Source organism: Melanerpes formicivorus, unplaced genomic scaffold, assembly GCF_026170545.1.
Source record: "Melanerpes formicivorus ecotype bairdi unplaced genomic scaffold, bMelFor1.0.p_v2 SCAF_33, whole genome shotgun sequence".
In the NCBI taxonomy this organism is placed as follows: Eukaryota; Metazoa; Chordata; class Aves; order Piciformes; family Picidae; genus Melanerpes; species Melanerpes formicivorus.
Genome location: NW_027142385.1, coordinates 720,124 through 746,791, shown reverse-complemented (window position 1 = coordinate 746,791; position 26,668 = coordinate 720,124). Strand labels below are relative to the sequence as shown.

The following is a 26,668-nucleotide window of genomic DNA, read 5'->3' as shown; positions in this document are numbered from 1 at the left end:
AAGGTCAACTCATCCTAGCCACACTCCCCACCATCTCCTGCCACTTTTGCAGCCCAGTGACCCAAATTTCAAGGCATGCAGATCACGGGACATCTGCACATGCAATAGCTGCTCCACCTGTTTCTTAAGGCATCCAAGATCCCTGCTGTTGGATGGACAGCTGGAAGTCCTTCAGCAGGCTTCTGGGGTCTCCAGCTCTGGGGAAGTCCACCATACAGACTTCAAGGGTCAAGGATTTTGGCTTTTTGACCAGAGCGGGAAATATTCCCCCAAAGAACTAATAAATTATTGTGGAATGGAAATTCAGTCTCCTCGCCAGCATTAAAGAACATCTTCACCTCTCTCTGAAGTGCTGCATGATGCTAGAGATTGACCTCAGCTGAACAGAGAGAGCTGCTGTCAGAATACTACAGAATAGTAGCAATCTTCCTTTGCCTTTGAGCATTTAAACCCTGATGTGATGCAACGTGTCTTGAGTTTGGCTCAAACAGCTGCCACCAATTCAAGGTTTACAGGGAGCCAGAGGAGGGCAGAAAGAGAAAAAACAACCAGTGACAATAGGGACACCACTGAACATGCCAGTTTGAAAGCTGCTGAACTAAAACAGTCTACTATTCCAGTTCCTTACATTTTCTTGTTTAGGGCAGAGGTCATTACTGAATCCATATGCCACGTACAGTATTCTTTTCTCAAACTTTTACTATCACAGACATCCAACTCTTGATGAAAAGACAGATTGAACGTGAGCCCTTCAGCTGCAAGGTTTGTTTCATTCCTAAGAGGAAAAGAGTGAGGAAAGGGACAAGAAGCCCACACTCCCTATAACTTGCAAAGTCCTACCAGCTCTTGATGACCTTCTTTTGCTTGTATGCTGCACCTACTTTCCCAATCCTTCACTTACTTTTGGCTTTAGACAAAGAATCCTCCGGCTAAGGGAGTGTCACTTTTCCGTTTTGTCCCCAGCACAATGAAACTAATTTCATCTGGGACTTGGGATGTCATAATAGAAGAATTTATTACTTCTTCTATGAGAACTAATAAGGGCAAAGCCATTGGAAGACGGACATGTGAAATAATTGCCAGAACTTCTGAAAACTGAATAATTTGCTGTTTTCACAATTTATTTCAATTTAGTAAAAGGTTCCATGGCCATGAGTTATTTTGCAGACATAATTAAGAACATTTTAAACAAGAAGAGGCCTCTTTTACCCCAAACAAGGCTGGGCTTGAGCAAAATCACCCCTTACAATGGTTGACACTCCAAATTTCAAAATTCAGCTGTGACCACAACCAACATTTGCATGAAAAACATACAGCTTGGAGATTCTCATTTAGCACTCAGGATGCTTTACAATAATGTTGTAAAGGACATTTTTAGCTACTTAATATCCTTTTACAAACCAAGAGTGGTGTAAAGAGGCCTCATGGTAAATGAGACTCAAGCCAGTGACTGCAAAACCACAATCTGGCGAATGTGCCTGATGTTTGCACGCCAAGAAATGGTGTGAAATAAAACTGATGTTTGTTTTCCCCACAGCAATTAGATTAAAAAAATATGTACAAGTTTCATACAGCAGCAAACAATTTTCCTCACTTCTGCTTGCCCTGAGTTGCTAGAAAGGGATGGAGCTACAGCTGAGGAGAACACTGAAAGCCCTTCTAAATCCTTGGTCTGAGCGATTTTCCCCCTGTTCTGTTCCTGAAACCCAAGGGATTAAAACATTATCTTTCCTTAACAAAAAAAAAACAAGAGGTGCTAGTTAGCTTTCCAGTAAGAGGCACTGGTAACCTTCCCACCCCACAAAGGGGTGAGTCACTCTAGAGGAGCGCCTGAATACTGTGAGAAGCCACGTTTCTGTGTGCATGGCCAGAGACAGACTTTGATGGCCCACCAGGATCCCTCTGGCCCCATGATGTTTGCTTCTTATAGGAAAAGCAAATTCCTAGGCATCACTAGTGGGGAAAACTGGAAAACTGGACTGCAAAGTCTGAAAGCCAAAAGCCAAACATGGAAAACCAGAAATACCGTCTCTGTCATTGTTTTACACGTGAAATCTCTGTTCTCTGGCTACTGCCCGACAACTGCTCCAGTATACGACTGTCCCCATTCTCTCTTCCAGGAGGTCCTAACCAAAGCCAGTGAGATTCATATCTCAGTTTGTTTTCAGGACTTTGCTAGGGACTTTGATAGAGCCACGTCCTGGCATGAATCCTGTGTGCCTGACAGGATTTGGCAGCAGGAGACCAGCGTCTAGCATCAGCTGCTGAGCTTGTGGAAGAAAGTCCTGGGTGAGGACAGGAGGCCCTCCTGTAGCCACGCTTGTGAGGCTGAGACTGGAGCAGATGTTTATCAGCAGCAGCCACAGAGAAACAGGAACTCACAGCTAGAGGCTGTAGCTGCTGGAGTCATCAGTAGCACTGTGGGCAGAGTTTGAAAGGGGAGAGGATGAAGTAGCCCCTGTGAGCTGCTGTAATCCACTTTAATATTATCAATAACAGACCCCAGACCTCCCTCCTTCCCTCCCTTCAGTGCTGCTGCTCACGTTTTGCTCACAGCAACCTTCCCGCTAGTCAGCCCAGACGTAGAATTACCTACGAATTGAATTCTCCAGGAAGAAAGTTTCCTCACTTTGCTGAGCAACGGGAATCAAAAAGGGAAAAAAAGAAAAAAGAAAAAAAAAGCCTTGTTGTGCTTTCCTTTCCAGGAGCGTGAGGCTGGGGGAAGGGGAAGAAAGAGGTCAGTTTGACTTTGAACACATCAGGTGTGCTGTGTAGCCCGTCACAGCCGTGCAAGGCAGAACGGCAAACAGTGCCCTGCACTTCTGAAAGTTGGCCATGCCTGTTTTGCTGGGAGACTCCAACCAGAGGTGACAGGACTCAGTTATGAAAGGGGAATTTAGGTCAACAATCAAAGCTGCAGTCAGGGGGCCCAAGAACAGGGAGCTAAAGGTTGGGGCTGTTTTTTTCTTTAGCGTGCTTTAATCGTTTAGTATCAAAGCACAGAGGAACGCTTGAAAGAGCAAATATTCTACAGGAACCTATAGAAAGCTTTTATCTGTCCAGAGGAAAATAATTAAACCCGACAGATTTGGGTTAAGTATCCCCATGTTCCACGCAATTGGATAAGTCAGCGAAGATCCACTGGAGCAGTTCTTGAGTTCTGCACTGGATATTTCATGCTATGACGTTGAACCCAATATAGTTTTACAAAGGGAAGAAATAATCTCTCCATTCCTTTGCCGTGCTTTCCCCAGCCCCCACTTCCTTCCACAATAGTTAAATAATTCAAAGTTCAGAGTACTTAAGGCAACATCTCTGTCTATACCATTTCCAGGACCGTTATAAGAGGCCTCCTGAGGCCACCCCTTGAGACGAGGAGTGGCTCAAAGGAAACCACCTGAGACTTGCTCAGGTGGCAATGTACTACTTAAGAAAGCAAAAAGGGAATGCTTGCTGCTGCTATCACTCTAGCTGAATTCACACCAGATATTATCATTTACAAGCTATGCTAGTGGGCTGAGATCTGAGACAGGACAGAGTTGTTTTGTTTTGACATGGAAGACATGATCTTCACGTAGAGATACAGAGCCTCGTACAGCTATGCCTACTTAATGTTGAGAATTTGGCCCAAGGCTTTTTGCAATATCAAAATCTATATTTCATTGCCATTAAGCGTTAAATAAAACATATATACTGTACTGCTTCTCAATTTCCCAGTCACTCATAGGCTCAAAAGATACCTTGGAGTCAGAAAACAGGGAGGTGAGAACAGCAGAAACAGGAAGACATGAATTTGTAGTGGCTGGTTAGTTATGAACATTACATAAATCCTTCTCTTCTGATAACAAAATCATGTAGGCTGTAACAGAGCAGCCACTGGCATGGACAATCATATTAGTGATACTTCACTGAGCCTATTGTATGAATATACCCACTAACAGTATATAAGAGCTTACTGCAAAAAGACCTGCTAGGCTGGAGTTAGCAAGAAATTGTTAGATTGTGAGGATTTTGAGGTTCAAGTGAACACCCAACACTGCATAACCAGATGGCACAGAGTGGTGAGCTTCAGTCCTTGCAGTATTGTAGAAGGGTCATCCATAGACTGGGTATTGGCTTTTGCAAGGGCTCCTTTGTCTAAGTATCAGTGTAAACAAGTATTAGTGGGAAGGTTGGCTTCTTATCTAGATCTCCCCAAGCATTTCACAATAAAGCTGCAGAACCAGAGGAGACTGGTACTTGGTTAAGAGACTGGCTGTTTATGATCTAATAACTAGGTTTAGGTGGGCTTTTAGTTGGATAGCGAAAAGCACATCCTTCACAAGGGTCAAACTTCAGTCCCTTCTATAAAGTCTGGGACCATGGGAACATTCCAGAGAACAAGGGTAAGGATTGTCTAATATCTACAAATTATCTCCTGCCTTGTTCTCAAAAGCAACTGAGTATTTTTGGGTGGAGCTTGGAAAGTCAGTGTGTGTCCATCTTATCAGAGAGAATCATAACACATGCAGACATAGGGAGATAGTCCAGGCAGGCTTCCTCTGGAAACTACAAAGTCATAAACCCTGCAGTCATTAGCATGTTCCTTCAGAGAACCACTGGTGTATGTCACAAATATGGGAGGCTTGGATTCAGGCTTGATTCAGACAAATATTCAGGTTGAGGGTGCCAGTTTTAGACATTCTAGTGTGTCCCACTGAGTTTAGCGTTTACAAAAGCGCAGACATCCTTCAAATCTAGAGAATGGAAAAACCTCAATAACTTTGTTGGTTTGGCTCAAAGGGACCTTAACACATCTCTCTACTTCCAAGCTTATCTATGCTGGCTGATCAGCAGAACCAGGTTATGGATTAACCATCCCATTGTAGCTGAGGCAGGTATTCACCTTCAGGGAAACCCACCACTGAACAGCCTTCTCACTTTGGAAGCAGATGCTGCAAAACACAGAGGTATGTATCAAGAGGCACACATGAAAATCATCCATCTTCCACAGACACCTGCAAAACACACACAAAATGGGAAGCACACACAAACCTGCAAAAAAAGGGACATAAATCCAGTGGCAGAGCAGCAGAAGGGTTGCTCTGCATGCATAGATGAATGTGCCCAGCGATGTGCTTGGTGGAACATACATTAACTCTGCTGCCACATCTCCTCCTCCTCCTCCTCCTCCTTCCCGCACTATTAGTCAAATACTGATTAGCTATCAAAGTTCTACAGAGAAATTGACTCTTGTGCATGCTAACATGGAGTGGCTTTTCTCTTGTTTGCAAGAGTTGAGAGTAAACACAGAGTATCTGCTATGGAAGGAAAAGACACGTACGTACCACAACCTCCAGGAAACCTAAATGATAAAGTGGCATTTCTGGGCTTCTTTTAGAAAATAGCAGAGAGAGAATTGATCATAAACTGGGTCAAGATAGGTCAGCATACTCAGAGCAGATCAGATGGCCAGAGCATCCCAGGAGGAAAGGTTCTCCTGGAAGGATTATTAGGGGCACATCTGTGCCGTCAGATGACCGTGCACAATACCCATCAGCTCACTGGGAGTTCAATATGGCATTTCCTTTCACAATGTGCTTTGTGCCTGACAAGCACTGCAAGTCAATCAGCTGCAGAGCAGCCAAGCCCCTAGTCTACTGGAACATTGCCCAGGATGATGCCCTACGGAACCCCCTCCATGGCCAGAAACACGGAGCAGCAAGAAATGGAGGTCTACGCTTAAGATTGCTTGTGGTGCTGATCAAAATACACAGCCAGAATTGAAGGGGGGACAACAACACAGCTTGTTTTGCTTTTTAGAATTCCCTTGTCTCTGACCTTTACAGCAGCTTTAGGGCAGCACTGGAACCAGCTGAGCAGTTACTACTCCCAGCTGCAGAGAAAAGAGCTTTTACACCATTGCACAATGCATGTGTGGTTGTGGGGGGAGGTAGGTTAGGGCTAGAGAACAAAGGAGGAAATCTAGTGGCACCTAAATCAAACATTATGATCAATGAGGGAGTGGGAAGAGGACCTGGGGAGCAGGGACAACCTTACAACCTTTCCAGGATCAGACAGATGGCCAACATCCACATTATTACAAAAACAAAACAAAACCAAAAAATTCCATGAATGCAAACTAGGGCACCCTGCGAGGAGACTGTAAAAATCACATCATGATAGCTTAGGCTTGTCTTTGTAATTGAGGGGCATTTCCACATGAAACAGTTCTAGTTATTTAATTGGATTTTGAGAACATTCCTGGGCAGATACTTTGTGAGTGCAAAACTGAGCAGTTCCAGTACATTTACACTGATTTATACCATGCAAGGTCTTGGCCTCGGTGAGAATTAAGTATCTTATTGTAAAAATATCTCAGATCTTATCCAGACTCAAACATCTCATTGCATCTGGCTTTCCCATATGACTGCATCTTTCCTGTACTGACAGAAACAGCCAAGGAGCTCACCAACCTTAAAAGAACCATCTCCCATGGACACAAGGACCAGCACGCAGCAACAGCGGGCGGGAGGGAGCTGATCCTGCCTGTTTTCTGCTGTCTCTTTGAAAGGGATCTGGGCTCTCTCTAATCATGACTATTTCATGCCTCAAATTCCCTGCTCCATACTTGCCTACAAGTTCCAAACCCATGCACAAACCACAGAGATATTTCTGCTTTCTAGGAAACATCCTGCTGAAAAAAAACAAAACCACCCTGCCTCTCTAACATGATATAGCTATTAGAGTATGCATTCCTGATAGGCTGGAGTCACCACATACTAACCAAAAGTATATAATTTTAGAGCTCTATTTTTCTGCTCGGTTTGAATCCAATTTCGTTTGTTTTGGTATGATTTTCCTCCTGGAAATACCTGCGCCTGTGTTTCTGCTCGGCAAGTATCAGCGATCGCTTGATCTGCGAGCACAAATTAATAGGCATTTAAAAGACAATCCTCACGCAGGTACTCACGATGGCTTAGAAGTGCCCAGAAACAAATTCACACCTATTAAACTGGAGGCTTCAGCTGCAAATTCAGCCTCCAGTTCTTAAAGGACAAGACGGGACAGCGATGGGCAAGCCTCCAAAAGGTCATAATTCTACTTTGCTTTCCATAAGCGTTGCCAAAGTCAAATGCTTCTCAGAAGTAATTGACCTACTCAAGTCGGCAGAACTGGGAGAAAAATGTAAAAGAAACAAGCTACCTTGGAAAATTTTTGGCAATTCTTGTGTTTAGCTGAGCAGCAGGAAATATCGTATGTCCAACCTTTCTTGTGTTATTTCAGCCCTTCCACTTCTGGTTAAATTTGGAACCAAAGAAGTGAAGACTAACAAAACAGCAAGCACATGTACTGCCTGCTCTGTGCACAGGCCCAGGCACACATCTGCACATGGGTTTGAGGGAGCAGACTGGGGCATTTTGAGCACTTGGCTTAAATTTGCATTTTGAGGAACAGTCTCTAGCTGGGGATGACTCAAATGAAACAAAATCCTGTCTCAGAACGCTAATTACCTTTGACAGCTCTTTGGTCTATATTTTCTGTTTGCAACTCGGCCAAAGTCACAGGAGTGAGGAAAGACTGAGGGGGCTGGGGTTGCTCAGCCTGGAGAAGAGGAGACTCAGGGGTGACCTTATCACTCTCTACAACTACCTGAAGGGAGGTTGTAGACAGGCGGATGATGGTCTCTTCTCCCAGGCACCCAGTACCAGAACAAGAGGACACAGTCTCAGGCTGCGCCAGGGGAGGTTCAGGTTGGATATTAGAAAGAAGTTCTACACAGAGAGAGTGATTGCCCATTGGAATGGGCTGCCCAAGGAGGTGGTGGAGTCGCTGTCATTGGAGGTGTTCAGGAGGAGACTTGCTGGGGTACTTGGTGCCATGGGTTAGCTGTTTGGGTGGGTTGGATTGGTTGATGGGTTGGACATGATGATCTTGAAGGTCTCTTCCAACCTGGTTTGGTTTATTCTAAATAAAGAGTAGGTCATTTCACCATGCAGCCTACACACCCTTCTAGGACTGCTCCTCTGCTCTAAGGTTGAGACCCAGTACCCAGCAAGGAGGCAAAAGTCACCCCAAGCTTGTTCTCCGCTGTCTTGTCCACATCTTTGCTTTTAATGAATGTCTGCTCTGATAGCTCCACAGTCCTGACACTGTCAATATTCCAGCTTACAGAGGGAAACCCTGATTTTGCTCCTCAAAGTTTGCAATCTGCAAGTAAATTCATGGCTTGATTGAAGTCAACATTAAAACTTTTACTAGCTTCAATGAGAAAAAGCTTTTGGTCTTGTTTTCTTGTTCGTCTCCTGTGACCTGGTATAGGTGATCCCACTTTGGCAGGGGATTGCATTAGATGATCCCTCAGGGTTCCTTCCAGCCCCAAACATTCTGTGACTCTGTGAGCTGAACACACTGGACTGTTGTGAAGGGGAAAAGCACAGGTGTTGCTCAGCACACCATTCTGGTTCAAGGTAACAATATCTAAGCAGCATATGAAGGTGTATCACTACAGTGTATCAAGTGACATCACCACAGTGATGTCCGGGGACCCTACAAGGAGCTAGAAATATCCTGCCAGTGTCAAGAAGAATCCTTCAAGATACTGGAAAATCAAAAGGAATTAGCATCCTCCTGCTACCTGTGCTTTACTGTTAGTGTCATTAATTATTTGCATTAACAGCTGAGAACCCCAGAACACTCTGATGCTAGAAGCATGCAGACACAGCATGGGTGAGGACTGAACTAACTCCTCTTTAAAGAACTTGTAATTTGGAAAAACCACTGCATTTTAATGTCTGGTGACAGATACTCCACCATTCTACTCAGAAAGGTATTTCAATGACTGACAACTCTCAGGGCTAAACTCCTGCATTTTCTCTCTGTTCCGAAGCTGCTTAGTCTCCATATGCATCCATTGGATTTACCCTTATCACCTATCATTAGATTTCCAACCTTGAATTATCAGATTAATATTCCTCAAACATATACTTAAAGATCATGTTGATCAAGTCACCTCTTAATCCTCTTTGAGTCAAGCACTTCAGAAGACTTGCCACAAATCATATAATTGTTGTCATTGTTAATTCCCACCCCACCCCCCACCCCCTCCAAATCCTCTTTCACTCAACATCCTTCTTAAACTCTGGACACCAGAACAGGACAAGCACTTCAGCAGCAGCTACACCCGTGTCAATGCAGGGAGAACACAACTCCCCAACCCACTTCACTGCTGCCTTGTTTACATAGCCAAGGATGACTCTGAACCTTTGGCCACAGCATCACATCAGCGTGCGTTATCTCTTCCACCAGGCAGTTATTCCTACACACTTAGCTTCCAGGTGAAAGACCCTTCCCCCACCACCTACCCCTTTACATATGACATGCAGCCCATCTTTCTATATGTATGACTTCACATTTGGCTTTACTCTAATGCACACTGTTTGCAGGTTCTCAGTTTCTGAAAACACCCAAATGAGAGTCCTGTTTTGGTCATTGTTTACCACTCCCTGAGCTCTGCAACATCTGCAAATTTTATCAGCACTGATTTTATGTTTTCTTGCAGGTTGTTGACAGCAAAAATTAACTAGTAAAGAGCCAAGATCGCATTGTGCTGAATAGGAGGGAATGTGGCCAGAGTGACACTGTTCAGGCAATAGCTCTGTTTTTCAGTAGGGGAAAATAAATACCTGTGCTGCTCATGAATACGAGCTTACACAAGTCAAGAGAAAAAAAGATGGGACAAATAGATAAGTAGGAGATTGGCAAGATATGCCTCTGTCTTTTTGTCTCTTTGGCATTCCACAACCTGTCTTCAGAGCAGCACAGCGCAGCAGGGACCTAGCACGACCCTGGCCAAGGGGACTGCTGGGCTGAGCAGCTCTTTTTGGTACAATGGCATGGCATTTGCCATTTACAGCATCAGACATGATCAAAGCATTGCTCTGATGATATTACCTCATCCTTACAAACAGCATCTCCCTAAGGGCTGCTGAGAACAATTATTCCACCTTCACAAAGGGAAAGGAAAGAGCTGAGGGCACCTCAAAGCAACTGCAAAGCAGGAACAAAAATCCCAGAGCCACCTTTGCACCTTCAACCACTATGCCACAAAATAAGCAGCTTGTGTTATCAGAAGAGGGAGCTTGCTTCTCCCTCACACAGCACTTTCCTCACTGCTGAAACAAACACCCTTGCTCTCTCCCAAAGCATCTAATTCATCATTGAGGGAAATCTCTCTTCTCTTCCCAAAACCACCAGCCAAAAAGAAACCTCTACCCTTTGCAACTGGCTGTTTTCTACTCTGACAACTAGTCTCTCTTTCCTTCCCTTGCAGAACATCTTGTTGCAATGCCCTCCTATAATAATTTTCACATAAAACGTGTGCCTCATCAAGCTTTGCCCTGTCACCAGCGTTTGACAAGTGTCAGAGAAACCCCATAAAAGCCAGGCTGCGGGCTCCTCAGTGCAAAGGACACCATGTGTTGAACACATTGACAGCCCTCAATAAATAACATCCCTGCTGAACAGCTGGTTGGATTGCTTGGGTTTGGAAGAATGCTGGCCACATTGCCTACTTACGTGCATCCTCCTCAGTGAGGCACAGAAGAACTTGTGCATGGGGAGAGGAAATACATCACTTCCAGAAGGTACCAAAGTGTGTGTGTGTGGGGGGGTGTTTTAAAAAGATCTATTTGAACAGGTTGGATACTATCTGAATAGATCTATCTGAATAGGTTGTACTTGATGATCTCAAAGGTCTTTTCCAACCTGGTTAATTCTATTCTATTCTATTCTATTCTATTCTATTCTATTCTATTCTATTCTATTCTATTCTATTCTATTCTATTCTATTCTATTCTATTCCATTCCATTCCATTCCATTCCATTCCATTCCATTCCATACCATACCATACCATACCATACCATACCATACCATACCATTCCATTCTAATACAAGTTTAGATCCTGAGTCAAGGTTTTTGGCCCATTTCAGACACATAGTTGTGCCATAAAGTGTTGGTTTCTTGATATAGGTGCAAGAGATGTTCATCCTTCTTCCTTCTCTCGCTTGAAATACATCACTCCCAGCTCACCTCACAGAATGTCAGTTTGGAAAGGACCCCAAGCATCATCTGGTCTAATCTTTCTAGGTAACAGTATAGTTTAAATGAGATGGTCCAGCACCCTGTCAAGCTGAATCATAAAACTCTCCTTCTTAAGTGCTAGAGCACTAAAATCTGTTCACCAAAACAGTTTGGTTTTCACAGCATGAGACGAAATGCACAGCTGGGGCAGAAAGGCCCTTGGCTTCTCTGCTATCTGCACTGGAGACAGAGTTTGGTCCAGTGCTCAGCTTTTTACCACTGCAAGGTGTCTTCCTCTATAATCATGTGCTCCTGTCCCACCTTTGCTGCCAAATCCCAACACTGCAGAAACCTTTGGAAGAGAAACATAGACCCCTCACAGCACCGTTTTCTCTCTGAGAGACGCAGCTGCTGTTGCTTCCCTCTCTGGCCAGCTCCAAGGAGCCTGCAGGTGTTTGGATCTGGCCATGTCACAGTAAAACTGGTGGTATGCTGATGTTTAAAACAAAATAAAATAAACCCCTGGTATTCCAGCATATAGTTGAAGACCACCCCTGCTTGAGCGTTGCCTCTGGTGAGACACAGAATGTAAACAGTCTGTTTGATTAAACCATCTCTAGCAAGAGGGCTTTGGGGAATTCCAGTCTCTCCCACCGCAAAGAGCAGAAGATACTCTGCTCTTCATTAATTCAGAGCTCTTCAAAGGGCAAGAATGAATCGCTCAACCTTCCTCCTTGGAGAAACTGCTGGTAGTTATTCCAGAATTCTTGGAGGAAGCTCACCAGTCCACCATCACCACCCCCTCCACCCCCTTCTTTATTTAATCTGTTCACAGGCAAAGGGATGGTGCAACAGCTGATAAACTCTGTCCACACTGGAATACAAAACGCTCATTTCTGATTGTCTTCCTCCCCTGTTGGGGTGGGAGGTGGAGAGACCACACTGGGATAACCTGACAGACAAAGCTATTAATTACACAACAGAAAATATTTGTACAGTGAGAGAAATTGCTCTTTCCACAAAAAGCAACAGATAAGACTAATTTAAACCATCACATTTTAAGGTAATTCTGCCAGCACCGGAGACCTTTTGTAATACATCTGAATCTTCAAGGCTTTTAGAACTAAAATCTGGACCACAGCTTCCACATCTTTCATATCTGCAAAACCTCCCATACTCCCAGTTTCCAAAGACTCTGCTTATGCAAGAGTGTGAGCCTGAGATGGTGTCATGAGCACTGCACTGATACCACCCCTCCACACAAGTGAGGAACCACAGCCCTGACCAATGTTGTATCCCTCACTGTTGAAACTTTTCTTCATTGGATGATTTGCCCACGCATTCCAAGTAGCCAAAAAGTCTTTTTGGAGGATCCCAGCATCTCCTGGAAAGAAACAAACATGTAATACCCACACCTCCCATTTGTGACCACTGAAATGCAGTGCACCCCAGGAGCAGTCACAAGAACATTGACTTTTCCCTGGGCTCTCCCTTGGCTATAAGGGGTTTGGGGAAATCCTGGAATAAGTTAAAGCCTTCTGTTCTCCAGCTGATAGCACCATTACCATGCCCATGTGCTCCTTGCTCCAGAGCTGATAGTGAGTACACAGTCTTATGTTATCTACTTCCTTGGGTCCTGCTCATTCCTACTTCCTTAAGCTGGTGGTTCTACGAGAGTGATATGCAGCACCAGATGTATCAGCCTTGTGCTCAGGCTACAATAGGACAATTGTCCTTTGGACTAGTTTAATCCTTTCACAGTCTTTGAGGAACTCAGGAGCAACAGTTTTGCCAGGAGACCCAATCTAAATGTTAGTGCCAAAAAAAAGAGGAGAGGGAGAGGGAGAGGGAGAGGGAGAGGGAGAGGGAGAGGGAGAGGGAGAGGGAGAGGGAGAGGGAGAGGGAGAGGGAGAGGGAGAGGGAGAGGGAGAGGGAGAGGGAGAGGGAGAGGGAGAGGGAGAGGGAGAGGGAGAGGGAGAGGGAGAGGGAGAGGGAGAGGGAGAGGGAGAGGGAGAGGGAGAGGGAGAGGAGTCAACAAGAAATTCTACACATTCACTGAAGTCATCTTGGGTTCCCCAAAACTGTCCATACTGATTTCAAAGCAAAGTGAGACTATAATATTTTCCCCTCTGTTTTCATATTTTCTATGACAAAGGGAAAAGAAAGATGCACAGTTAGACAGGGAAACATCTCATCAAAGAAACTCTTACAAGCAGATGTAGAGCAGGAAACATCCAGCAGCCCTGCTGGCTCTAACCCACAGCCTGGACCTGAGTTCATGGCTCATTTTCATTAACTAACTTTTCTTCCTGTGAACTTCCTCTGAGGGTGTTTGTTTATAAACAGAGGAGGGAATATTATTGCTGGAGATGGGACAGTATGGGAGGAGGTGAAGAAGTTTAGAGCCACAAGACTGAAGAGTCGAGTTCAGAAGTGTTTGTTGCCGGAAACACAAAGGGCTCACTGTAAAACTGGGATATGGCCTAACTTCACAGTCTGGAGGAACTAAGATAGGTATATGCAGAAAATGCTCCAAAAAGTGAAAACAGCCCCACACTGTACAAATGTTTCCCACTGCATCACCATAACCACTACACACCCAAATGAAACCATCAACAGCGGTGACGGTGGTTGGAGGTGGTTCTCCATGACATCCACTTCTTGGGTTGTTCATTTTCCCCATTGCATGCACCCTGGGTCTGCCCCAGATTCACCACATTGGCGGGTCTGCAGCAGCCCCCCTGATTTCCTCTCCAAAGGAATTACCCTGGGTTTACATTGGTATGTTCAACAGCAGAATCTGGCTTGTGCTGCTCGCCCTTTCCTCTGCCAAAATAATTTCAAAATAGTGTGCGTAATGCATTTAGTTAACATTTGCCTCTTCTCCCAGTACTCCTTCTCTCCCTGAACATCTCCATTCATGAGCTATGGCACAGGAGGCTTCCAATTCTTGTCCAGTTTATGCTGAAAATAATTCCCATTAAATTATCACTGGTGAAATGTGCTGTTTTGTCCTCCGAGAAGACGCTCTCTTTACCCAGAAGGCAGATGCAATGTAAGGCAGTAGCAATGCAAGCTCCAGAGTTCAACCTTAGCACCTCAGACTTCACAAGCATGGGTGCTGCTGAATTATGAACAAAATCACATGGATTGTATGATGCACAGCCTCCCTTTTGCCCCTCTTGACAGAAAGGTTGGCCCTTTGGCCATGAGGGCATGCACTAGATGATGACCCCTCACCAAAACAGTCTTGGGCACTAACATGCTGTGTGCAAAGCCCCTTCTGCAGCCTCTCACCTGGTCTGTATTTAACTATGATGTAAACGAGTTGCTCTTGCCCTTAATCAATAACCTGAGATATCCAGAGAGATTTCCAGCATTTCCTAGGAAGACAAGCAGTTTCACCTTACATATTTTATAAGCTGTTTCAGCAAGTCAATCTATCAATCAATATGCAGATGTACCAAGAATATCAAAGTGTTCCAGCTGAAATAAGAGTACTCTGAACTGCAGGGCCTCGGTGATATTTGCTTTCCTCTCCCATTGTGGGCTGTATATGCTGTTCCATTTGAGAAATAAAATAATTCATGCTGACTCCAGCATCACCTACATGTCTGGTTCAGACTCCAGGCCATCTGATTTTCTGCTGTCTCCAAAGAGCTTGTGTCACAAATGTCAACTGCCTTCAACCCATCCCTTGTGCTTCCCAGTGTGACATCAGGTAGAAGACTCCATCACCACCATTAGCTCAGCACAGTAACTACCCAGAAAAAAAACCACCAGCAGCTATGAGGAACACATCCTACATGAATTCAGGTGTGTTGACTCCACTTGGAGAACAGCCCAGGCTGAGGAACAACAGTCATCATGCCTGAGAAGAAGTTTAACAAAAGGTCAAACCTGCCAGGCTGTGTTTCTGACTCTGTCACCAGCCACTACCACATGCTGGACAAATTGGAGCATTCCCCCATTCCTCAGTTTCCCTGATTTTAAGGGCAGTGTTCTCTCATGCCTGAGGAACTTATCATCACTATCAGCAGGATGTTTTGGAGCAGTTATCAGGACTACAAAACCGCAGCCTTACTGCAGTGATGAACGAAAATAACAGCAGTAGGATATGTTAGTACAGGACACAAACCCCTGTACTGAAGACTAAGTCACACTGCTAACAGTGAAGGCCTTTACTTTCCATTTCTTTCCCTGTCTTAAATAAAACAAACAAAACAATGGTGATAGGATCTCTTTCCTCAATCCAATGGATGATCTTTGTGAATATGCTTCCAACACTAACAACAAAGAATAAGCAAGGAAGAAAACGAAGGAGAAAAGGAGCCTGCAGCTGATGCTCAGTGTCAGGAACAGGACTGCTCCTCTCCCAATTCCATGACGACAGAAGACTCCTGGGAATCAAGATGAGGGAGGGGAAGATGGGTCAGAGGAGACAAATCCATATGGGAAAGTGATTTAAAGGAAATAAAGAGACAATAAATCAGATAAGGAAAAGGTGGAAAAACACAGGAGGGTGGAGGAAGGATAAGAGCTACAAGAACCCTAAGTATCACGCAAAAGGAAGCCTCAAGGAAAGCCCACCAGCCCCTGGGAGCTGATCAGCAAACAACAGAGTGGTCTTCTTGAATACAGTGATTCTTTTGCTTTCATGAGCTGGTATCATATCTCTCATGCTGCCTCACAGGCCAGTTCCAGCTGCTTCTCAGTTTCACTTCACCCTCACTCCCTCTTTGTGAGAACAAACTCTCGTTCTTGTTTGTGTACCGCCAGGATGGATATTAAACAGAACAGTATCAATAGTTCCCGGAAAATATGCATGAGCATATGCCTGATGGAGCGCACAAACACACAGCCTGCTCACCCTCTGCTCCCACAGCACTGTCAGCACCAGTTGGCTGAAGCCACCAAGCTGGTGGCCACTCTTGGCCAGCAAGGAGAGATTGCCACCCTCCTGTGGCAAAAGAAGATGAAGAGCTACAGAGAGCACAGGGTTATCCATGGCACACACTTGAGGGGAGGAGGAAGCCAGCAACCGTGTGGAGCAGGAGGAAGAGAAAAATAGGGGAATCAAGGACACCAGATAGGAGAGAAAGAACCAAGACTATGGTGGTGATAAGAGAGGGTGGAGAGATTGCACAGGCAAGTTACACACTTACATCATTCAGCAAACCAGAGAACTGTGTTTTGTGCTCTCTTTAACAGCAAGGAAAAAAACCCCAAAACCAAAACAACAACAAAAAAACCACCCACCCTAAACCAAAAGCAACAATAAAAATCTCCAACATAAAAAGAAGAGAAAGGTTAAAGAGGCAGAGGCCAAAGTAAGATTTGAAGTATAGCAAAAACAACTAAAATAAACATGTCTCCTTCCCCTGGCCAACTTCTCTGACGTTAGGGCCTTGCAATCTGTCTTCTCTTGTATCCAAAGCAAGAAAGGACAGCAAAGTAAGGGATGTTACAGCAAAGATCATGGATGGGTGCAAGCCTGTAGAGGAGGGATGCAAAAGGCTCACTGAAAATCATAGCCCAAAACAGAGTCAGTCACAGTCAATGGTAATTTTCCATGATCTTGAGCAGGCTTAGGATCAAATCCATGCTGCCTGCATACAGCTAACATCCTGAATGCAGCCCTGTTCTCACAAGGGATAATCTGCCTTGTATTCTTGTTTGGTCACAGTTTTAACTCTCATACGTACTGCACCCTCACTTGGTACTGGTTGTACTGGTCACTAGGAACAAGGTTAGCAGAAAGCAAAATTCTGGGAGAAGCTACTCACTCTTGTTCTCTTTTAATTTGCCTTTTTGAATTCTGCTCATGTCCTTTGTACTTGGACTTCATGGAAGAGTGCACGTACAAGATGAGTTCTTTCACTTCATGGATGGCTTTGGGGAGAGTAAACTTTATAAAAGGCACTAACATCAAATCAAAGCAGTTTAAAAGATCTGCCACTTGTGTTGGAATATGTGGAGAAATAAACAAGCTGCTCTTCCTTGATCATTGCAGTTTAAATGCTTTATTGATCTGGGGGAAAAAAAAAAATCAAAGGTGCTTTGGAAATTGTGTGTATGTGCATGCATGCTCACACCAGAGAAAATGAAGAGAAATGCAGGGACAAGCAGAAATTAGCAATGGGCATTTTTCCTCCACAGACAAGTGAAATAAAACTGAGAATCATATCCAGATGTCAGCTACCCCAAGGCAGGGAAATGCCCATGGAGCAATGCAAGTACAAAGTCAGAAGAAAGGTACGCCTTCGGTTTTAGAAGCCTTATTTTGAGGAAAATAAACAAACAAAAAGTACAACACAGTCATCTGTGCCCAGAACAATGTGTGAAGCAAACAGCCAGAACCCAGGAAATAGAAAATTCCAACTTATTTTGCATAGTTGATATACAACGAGTCACAGATACTGATCACATGGAGAGGAGGTGAAATGAAGAAAAATACATCAGACTAGCTGATAGAGCTGAAGGAAAAATGTGGAGGGTTCTCACCAAACAAGACTTTCCTGACACATTACTGTGTCCAGTTCTGGGCCCCTCAATTTAAGAAGGATACTGAAACACTTGAACGTGTCCAGAGAAGGGCAACAAAGCTGGGGAGGTATTTGGAGCACAGCCCTGTGAGGAGAAGCTGAGGGGGTTGGGGTTGCTTAGCATGCAGAAGAAGAGGCTCAGGGGAGACCTTATTGCTGTCTACAACTACCTGAAGGGAGGTTGTAGCCAGGTGGGGGTTGGTCTCTTTTCCTGGGCGGCCAGCAGCAGAACAAGAGGACACAGTCTCAAGCTGCACCAGGGGAAGTTTAGGCTGGATGTCAGGAAGAAGTTCTTCATACAAAGAGTGATTAGCCATTGGAATGGGCTGCCCAGGGAGGTGGTTGGAGTCACCATCACTGGAGGTGTTTAGGAACAGACTGGATGGGCCACTTGGTGCCATGGTTTAGTTGATTAGATGGTGTTGGGTGATAGGTTGGACTCGATGATCTCAAAGGTCTTTTCCAACCTGGTCTATTCTATTCTATTCTATTCTATTCTATTCTATTCTATTCTATTCTATTCTATTCTATTCTATTCTATTCTGTTCTGTTCTGTTCTGTTCCGTTCCGGTTTCAGAATAATGTGGAATGCAGGACTTGAAGAAGAGAACTGCAATAAAGTGAGCGCATTCATTCTCACTGTGATGGGATGCGGGAACTGCCATGCGGCCCAAGATCAGAGGAGGGTGGGAAATGTTTGATAAAATATTTTTCTCAGGAAAAAGGGAAATTAATCAAAACAGGCTATCTGTGGGAAAGGATCATTTTTTGGCAAATATTCTGACTTAGAATGTCAATAGAAGTTTTGTAACTGTCAAAACACCTGATCCGTTTTTCACTTTCTGAAACTGAGAAAGCTACTACATTTTGCCAGCAAATGTTTTTCTTTCTCATACTTAACACTTCTCTAAACCAATGCTTTGGATTTTAGGTACTTAAGATGTTGTCAATCTGCCCTGTCTTACATTATAGTGGTGACTCCTGGCCTGAGCTAAAAATCTTTGGTTTACAGTAGAGCACTGGGAAATTTTCTGTGGCCTGTGCTACATCAGAACCTACAAAGTGGATGTTCTGCTGAATGTTTGGACTAATTATCTGCTGTTATATCCCTGACACTGCAGGGGACTGAATTTGGCAACCCAGGTGGTCCCTTCTCTGCTTCTGCTCCTATAATTTTTATCAGAGAAAAGAAAAGACAAGCTGAAAAAAACCAAAACACAACAGCTAAAATTGGAAACAAAACTCTTATATGGGAACATTTCAGCTGACCCCAGGCACAGAAGGGTTTATTTTTGTTTTTTCAATGTATCTTTCTGAAAAAAGCCACTATATTTTGGCTCCTTTTTTTCTGGCTTAGGCAAACATGAGCAATGAACACCCAAAGTGAAAGCACTTGCTTCATCCTGTGGGTCTTGAGAGCAGCTAGAATCTATTGGTCCTGCAGTATTTTTGGGTTAAAGCTGCTCAGGCCAGTGTCACAGCTGCACCTCTTTATGACAGACTTAAAGAATTTGGCACCTACATCCTGATGGAGCCAGACCTAGGCTCCAAAAAAGGCATTTCTCCACCAAAAAATGCCTGCTCCACCCAGCTGCCATGGCTCTGTTGCATTTATCCAGGCCCCAGTGACCAGGGAGGTGCCCGACAGCCATTCAGCTCTCTGTTGTTCAATGCACCCAGCCAAGGATCTCTCCCACCCTTGGCAAAGGCTAATGAGAACACAAAGCTCGTGGAACAGCAACAAGAAACTCTTGGGCTGGCTTTGAAAGCAGAGACCTGTCACATTCTTCATGAGAAAGGTGAGTGGCACCTACCTTCGTGAGAGGGTTTGGGTTAGGGTCCCCAGGAAGCCAGCATCACACCTCCCAGTCGCTGCAGTGAGACCTCTAGGATTTGGGATTTAAGCACATCCCTCACTTTGCTACGTGTGCCTGAGGCTGGTGTTGGGCGCCTCCACCTCTGCTTGGTGTGGCCATGGCCTCAGGATCCCTTTGGCCACCTGGAGTCCTCCCATGGCGTCGCACGGGGAGGTCACATGGGGAGCTGGAGAGCAGCTTCTACCTGATGCAATAACTTTCAGGCATTTGAATCACCAACCAGGTCTGCCTTGCTGTGATGGCTTTGCGTGAGAAAGCTCTCCAAGGGCTTCTTCTCACCCTCGCCACTGAGGCCTGCCCACCACAGCTCTGCTCTGCACTTCTCCAGACATCTCCACGAATCCCTGAGGACAGCTCTGCTCTTGCTCTCTTTCCAAACACCAGCCCCCCAGCTTGCTTTCTGCCTTACATGAGTTTTCCTAACTGAAAGAGGCCAAAATTAAGCTTGGAGAGGAGAGTTCAACTTGGGACACATCTTCATGCTTGCAGAGATGGCCATCCATCATTTAGGAATCTAAACTTACAGAGTCAAATTTCCCTCTTTCTTTTTATTATCAATCTATTAATTAGAGTAGTCTACATGTAAGTGATTAAAAAAAACCAAACAAACAAAAACCCACAAACAAAAACCCACCAACTTTCTTCTGTGCTGTTCTGACTCTAGTGTGTCACTGGTCTAAAGACCCAGACTGGTTAAAATTGGAAATCTTGTGGAAAGAAAAAGTCTTTCTCTTTTCCAGTTTCTGACTCTTGTCCCAGCTTCTGCATGCTGAAGGAAATGTGCTGTTCAAATGCAAATATGTAGTAAATGATGACCTGTGATGTATATATCAGTAGTCAAACTTTCCAAATCCATAATCATGAGGAGGCTGAGCACTGAACCCATCTACAGGCAAGCCAAAACTGCACAGCTATCTGCAGCCTTCAGCAATGGTGTGTTTCATAGTTTCATTCAGGGTTGGAAGGGACCACACGGATCATCCAGTTCCAACCCCCCCCACACTAGATCAGGCTGGACAGAGCCTTATCCAGCCTGCTCTTAAACACCTCCAGGGACGGGGCCTCGACCACCTCCCTGGACAACACATTCCAGGGTCTCACCACTCTCATGGTGAAGAACCTCCTCCTCACATCTAGCCTGAATCTCCCCACCTCCAGCTTCATTCCATTCCCCCTAGTCCTGTCACTACCTGAGATCCTGAGAAGTCCTTCCCCAGCCTTCCTGTAGCCCCCTTCAGATACTGGAAGGCCACAATTAGGTCACCTCAGAGCCTTCTCTTCTGCAGACTGAACAGCCCCAACTCCTTCAGTCTGTCCTCATAGGAGAGGTGCTTCAGCCCTCTGATCATCCTTGTGGCCCTTCTCACCACTTATCACCCTGAAGGAATATCTGGACAGGTGTTCAAGCTCCTGTTCACTTTGGTCTAGCCATTACTCTTCTCAGCCCATTGTGCCTATCACCCTGGGACTTGGCACATGCCAGCTGCTAAATAAACAACCTAACTACAAGCTTTAGCATTGACTTATCATATAGTCCTTCATTCTAGTACTTCATTCTAGTACTTCATTTGAGCCAAAACAAGACAATTCAGGCAATTAAAAGGTAACAGGCTGTTGAAGATGGCAAAATGCTGCATTAACTATCCACTTGTTATTTTAACACCAGTGAAACTCTCTGTTGAAAACATCCTCAAGTTCCCAGCACACCTGCTACAAGGATCAGCCGTGGGGACAGGATCCAGCTCACCAATTCTACCTGAAGGGTGTTAAACCAGTATAGGACTCCAAATCTTCAGAAGGGAAACAAATTAACCCCAAAAAGTAAACACATGTTCTTAACCCTGTGGAGACAACAGACCTATGAAGTGTCTATAGCATCTCTCCATAATTGCCCAGTTATTGGGCCCCAACTCAGATGTTTCTCAGTCTCTTACATGCAAAAGCTGTGGCTTTAAGTGAGCTCCACTGTGTGGATTTTGGCATTTCTTTCCCTTTGGATTCTGCTGCAGTTTTATGCTCATCAAGGACTGAAGTTGGGAAAACATAGGCACTCCCTTACATATGAAGCTTTATTAAGTTGGGATCATGCTCTCTGTTGGCAGACAGAGGAATAGAGACAGAGGAGAATGAAACAGGGAAGGGAAAAAAAAAAACCAAAAGACAACACAAATAACTCTCACTCTTCAGAGCAGGCATGCCTTCATACTCCAGCTCCCGCTGCCGATCATTCATCCCACTCCTCTCAGCTCCCAGCCAGTAAAGAGTCAACATCCCATGCCTATGAAAACATGAGCTTATCCTGCTCCCCAGCCATATACCAGAAAACACACTGACAGGGACTCAGAGGATCCTGTCTCTTAGGACAGCGTAGCATTTCCACAGTAGGACTGAAATGTCTTTGATTACACCAGAAGCAAGGTCGATGGTGCTTTGACGCACCCGGGTTTGCACGGCATGTGGATTACCTTGCTGGACCATGCTCTGGACCTTAACTCCTTGCTTCACAACTGGAGATGCACTCAAATGCTCCTCAGGGGAAGCGCGCAGGCTCGCATGATTAATACCATGTGCACATGTGTGTGTTTACAAGAGGGATGTACTGTGCTGTGTGGTAGGTACGCACATCCAAGGAGCGTTTGTCCAAGAACTATGTGGCCCGGGGAGGGAGGGAGGCAGGCAAAACCACCCGAGCCAGGAGCTGCGTCCGCTGGGCAGCCACACCGGCGGAGCACAGCCCGGCACCGAAAACGCTCTGGAGCTTTTTTGCGTAACACAGATCAATGGGTCAGGCTTCTCCTTCCCCAACAGCTTTCCTTGACAAATGCCAGAACAGATATAAGCGAAGTCAAACAGGGCAGCAATAACATCACTGCCAACCAGCGTGAAAATTGGCAGAGCCTGGCAGTGAGGACTGCCTATCAAGAGAGACGGGGCATGGCCCGGCACAGTGACGAACCCACTTAACCACGCTGTAAAATTAGCCATTTGTGAAAACAAATTGAATACTGCAGCAGAGGGTGACGTAAGGAGAGTTGGCTCCAGACAGAAACTCCTGTAGCCTGGATTAGCAGAAGAGCTCCGTTATATCAGGGCTCAGGCAGAGAAGCTGATAACAACTTGGGTCCTGCATGAGATTTTTAACAGACACAACAGGCTTCCCCTATAGGCACATATGTGGATCCTATATGGCTTGCAAGGCAGCAAGGAGAGGTGGAAGGGAAACAGTAAATACAGGCAGAGGGCAGGGGGTAGAAAGTAGATGAAGGTAGACTGAGGACTCTGAAAAAAGGTTTCCTTAGTCAACCCTGCCCTCTCCCTCTGATGTGTACTATCACACAGTTTCTCACTTTGCAACTGGGATGGAAGTTGGGAAGAAACTCACTTCTGGCATTTGCAGCAAATTTGTCCTAGTGTCGATTCCCCTAACACCCAGAAGGGCTCTTGATTTCAGTGGGGTCCTACAGATGCAGTTTCAACAGCAGAACAGGGCTCCTGAGTCTCTCACATCCCAAAACAGTGAAAATGAGAAAGCCAAGAGTTTTGGCAGCCAGAACCCTTGATTTCCTCATTGAGGGAAGCGTAATCTCTCCCTAAGCTTGCTGCAGGTCTGGGAGGCTGTGGTGTGCAGAGGATACTCCGAGTGAGTTCCTCTTGGACCTCTTCCAGGTGTTTACACACAGAGCCAAACCTGGCTCCTCTTCAAGAGTGTGTGGGGTGGGGGAAGGGGGGAGCTTAAAAATAAAATAAAAATCACAAAGTCCTCCCAAGCTGAGCTGTGAGCTCCGTGGTGCTAAACTGGGGCAGTTCTTTTCATTTTTCACAGTGGAATGTTATTTCCATGCATAAAATGGGTCAAGTGTTTTATACAGGCAACAACCCAACCTCCCCCATCCAATTAAAGTATTTTACTACAAATGATCTTTGTGTGTGTTTGTCTAGGCTCCCTGTTGTACAAATTAAAGATACTTGCACCAAAGACACACACGGGGGCTTAGGTGTTGGGTTAAACACATTTCAAAATACACTGACAGTGTTTTGCCACTGATGAGAGCTGTGCAAACCCAAATTCAGCCTTTCCCAACTTGGGAGAGAAGCACTTTGAGCTTGGGGGTTTAAGTTAAGGCTGTGAACCAGAGGACTATGAGAAAGTCAAGGGAAATAAAGCAAGAAATAATCTGCTTCACCTATGAAATTATTCATCTGCCTGTTCTACTGAAGGCAAAAGGGATCAGCCCATGCCCAGCACCTCCTGCCCACCCTGGCACCCACATACACCCCACTTCCCTTCCTTACAAGCAAGCAGAGCAGCTGTGACTGGGGAAAGTTAAGGAAATGCACTGCTAAGTTCATCTTTGGTTCTGTTTTCCTGAGGACCCAGAAACTTTCTTGCAAGAGGACAGTCGCATGGGTCAGGGATGGGGCAGCCTGGACAGGAAAGGTCACGGAAGGGAGGGTGGCAGAGGGAGAGGGAGCTGGGCTGACCGGAGCAGCCGCGGTACCGAGCTGGGCTGACCAGAGCAGCTGCCGTGCCACCGGCACAAGCATCTGCTGCCTCCTGTTAGGAAGTGACTCCAGTCAAAGGGAAAGGGGAAATCCTCCCTGTCTCTTTAAGGCATCCTAGGACATGGAAACTTTGTACTTTCAGGGAATCTCCTTGCCAAAAGAACTGTAAAACATGTCTTCCTCCCCCCACCTCCCAATACCCATTTCTCTTTCTGACTTGTTTTCTTTCTTTTTTTTTTTTCTTTCTTTTTCTTTTTTCTTTCTTTCTTTTTTTTTCTTTTTTCTATTTTTTTTTAAGGGCATTTCCATTTTCCATGACTTCCTTCAGAGCGAAGATGGATGTGGCAACATTTATAAGGGTTTGTAACCCTCCGAAAAGTATCCGATTTCACGACAACTTTGCTGCACTTTATCACTAAAGCGGGGAGAGGGCGGGAGGTGGCGGGAGGGAGGGAGGGAGGGGGAGTGGGAGCGAGCGCGGAGAAAAGGACCCAAATTCATGATGGGCTCATAAAATTTAAATCAGAAAAAGTGCAATATTCCTCGTTATTGTTCAGCTCAGACAGCTCAGCCTGGTAGCTGCTTTGAGTGCTAAATGATTTTATAGGGCTATTTGACCTTACAATCATGTGTGTTACACTTGCCATTTCTAAGGGGAAGACAAAAATACTCAAGACATCCTCTGGCTGCAGTGCCGGTCCCAGCCCTCACTGAGTGCCGAGAGGTTGGGAACTTTATAAACTCATTTGATTCATCTGAGCTCTCACAATAGCCAAAAGTTCTTTTATAGCTTTTTGGAAACCACAGGCTAGCATTGCATCTAAAAAGGTTACGGCGACGTACACTGAAGAGCTGACAAAACTCAGGAAATCGTAGAGGGACCTGAGCTGTGCGTTTCTCTGCAGCCACACACTAGGCACACACGTCGCTTTGCACACACACCCAGACAAGCCACATTCAAACGCTCTGTTTACACTTTCCCAACCTGAAAAGGAGTTAAAAACCCACCGTAAGAGTTCTCTCTCCTATCTGCTTCTTAATCCGTGCACGCAGGAAGAAAGAAACTACCCAGGGTGCTGCCATTTGCCTATGCAAAAGTTTACATAACTTTTCCTGCCAGCACACACTTCCAGCCAGTTTGCCGAGCCCCGGTGTTTCACCCGGTGCACGCAGAAGAGAGGCAGCCCAGGGTGCTCCCACAGGCGCTGCCGGGCGGATGGATGCTGCGAGGCGCACACGCACAGCTCGCTGTACACACTCCTCAGTGTCCACACACCTTGGTGTACACACACCTCTGCTACACACACGCACAGCTTGGTGTACGCAGACGCACACCTCAACTACACACACCTCTCGCGGCTCAAGTGTACACACACCTTGGTGTACACACACCTCTGTTACACACACGCAGAGCTCTGTGTACACACACCTTGGTGTACACACACCTTGGTGTACACACGAGCACACCTTTGGTGTACTGACATCTCCGTTACACACACACACCCCTCGGTGTACACACGTCTCAGCTTAGTGTACACACACCTCCGTCACACACACCTCTCTCAGCTGGGTGTACGCACACCTCCGTTACATACACTTCTCAGCCGGCTGTACACACACCTCGGCTGCACACACGCACGGCTGCAGCTGGCTGCTCCGCCGGCTCCACGGAGGTGGAAGGGATGCTGCAGCCCCAGGCACGCCAGCTACCCACCTGCAATGACAGCGGGCGATCTCTGTCCTCCCTCGGCGTTCAGCCACACTTGCAGAGTGAAGGCATCTCGGGGCAGCTCGATCTCTGCTTTCAGCCGCAGCTGGTCGCCGTCTCCCGTGAAGTAGAGCGCGCTGCTCGGGCTCAGGGACTCCTGGCCGGCCGGCACCTCCCGCTGCCGCCTCCCGCGGGGGCCATGCCCCGGCTCCAGCCCGGGCGTGGAGCGCCGGCCGCGGGCCAGGCGGGTGGCACAGGTGCCCGGGGCAGCGCGGGGGAGCGGGCGGCCGGGCCGGGCCTCCCTCCGCGCCCGGCGGGAGCGTTCGTCCATCCCACATTCGGCTCCGCTGGCCAGGGCTGTGCGGAGCAGCGCGAGAGGCAGCAGCAAACTCCAGAGCTGCATTTCCAATCTTCCCCCCCCTTCTCCCCTGCAAATCCTCCCGATCTGCCAGCTTTGGGCTCCTCCTTGCCTTGACTTTCTTCTCTTGTTCACCCTTCTTGGTATTTGCTCTTTTTATAACCCTTCTCAGTTGCTTTTTCTTGTCTTTTTTTCTTTTTCTTTCTTTCTTTTTCCTGCTTATAGATTTTTTTTTTCCCTCTCCCCCCCACCCCCCCCTCTCTCTTAAAACAAATAGAAATTGAAATCAATCAAAACTCCTTCTTGGTTGAAATGTATTTCTCTGTTCTTCCTCCTCTATCTGTCTTCTTCTTCTCTATTCCTTCCACAGCTGGAATTCCTCTCTCTCTTCTTTTCTCTGCTGGATTTTCTTCCCTTTATTTTTTTTTTTTTCTTCTTAAAAAAAAGCACACACACACACTCTCACATACACACTCAAAAACAAAACAAAAAACCAAAACAACCCCCCACAGCTTTCTCCAAGACTCAGACCCACTGATTTCCCTCCCCCCAAAAGATGCTCTAATCTATTTATTTTTTTGGCCTCCTTTATAACATAAGCCACAACCCCCTCC

General features: G+C 45.8%; 1 protein-coding gene across 1 annotated transcript in view; it reads right to left on the bottom strand.

Annotated features, from left to right (window-relative positions):
- PAPPA (pappalysin 1) overlaps nt 1–26,287 on the bottom strand; it is a 210,725-nt gene extending 184,438 nt beyond the window's left edge. Inside the window, exon 1 of the mRNA XM_068155635.1 lies at nt 25,703–26,287. Within this exon, the coding sequence (XP_068011736.1) occupies nt 25,703–26,099 (397 nt within the window). The 5' untranslated portion in view covers nt 26,100–26,287. The remainder of the gene's footprint in view (nt 1–25,702) is intronic.
- Between the last annotated feature and the right edge of the window lie 381 nt (nt 26,288–26,668).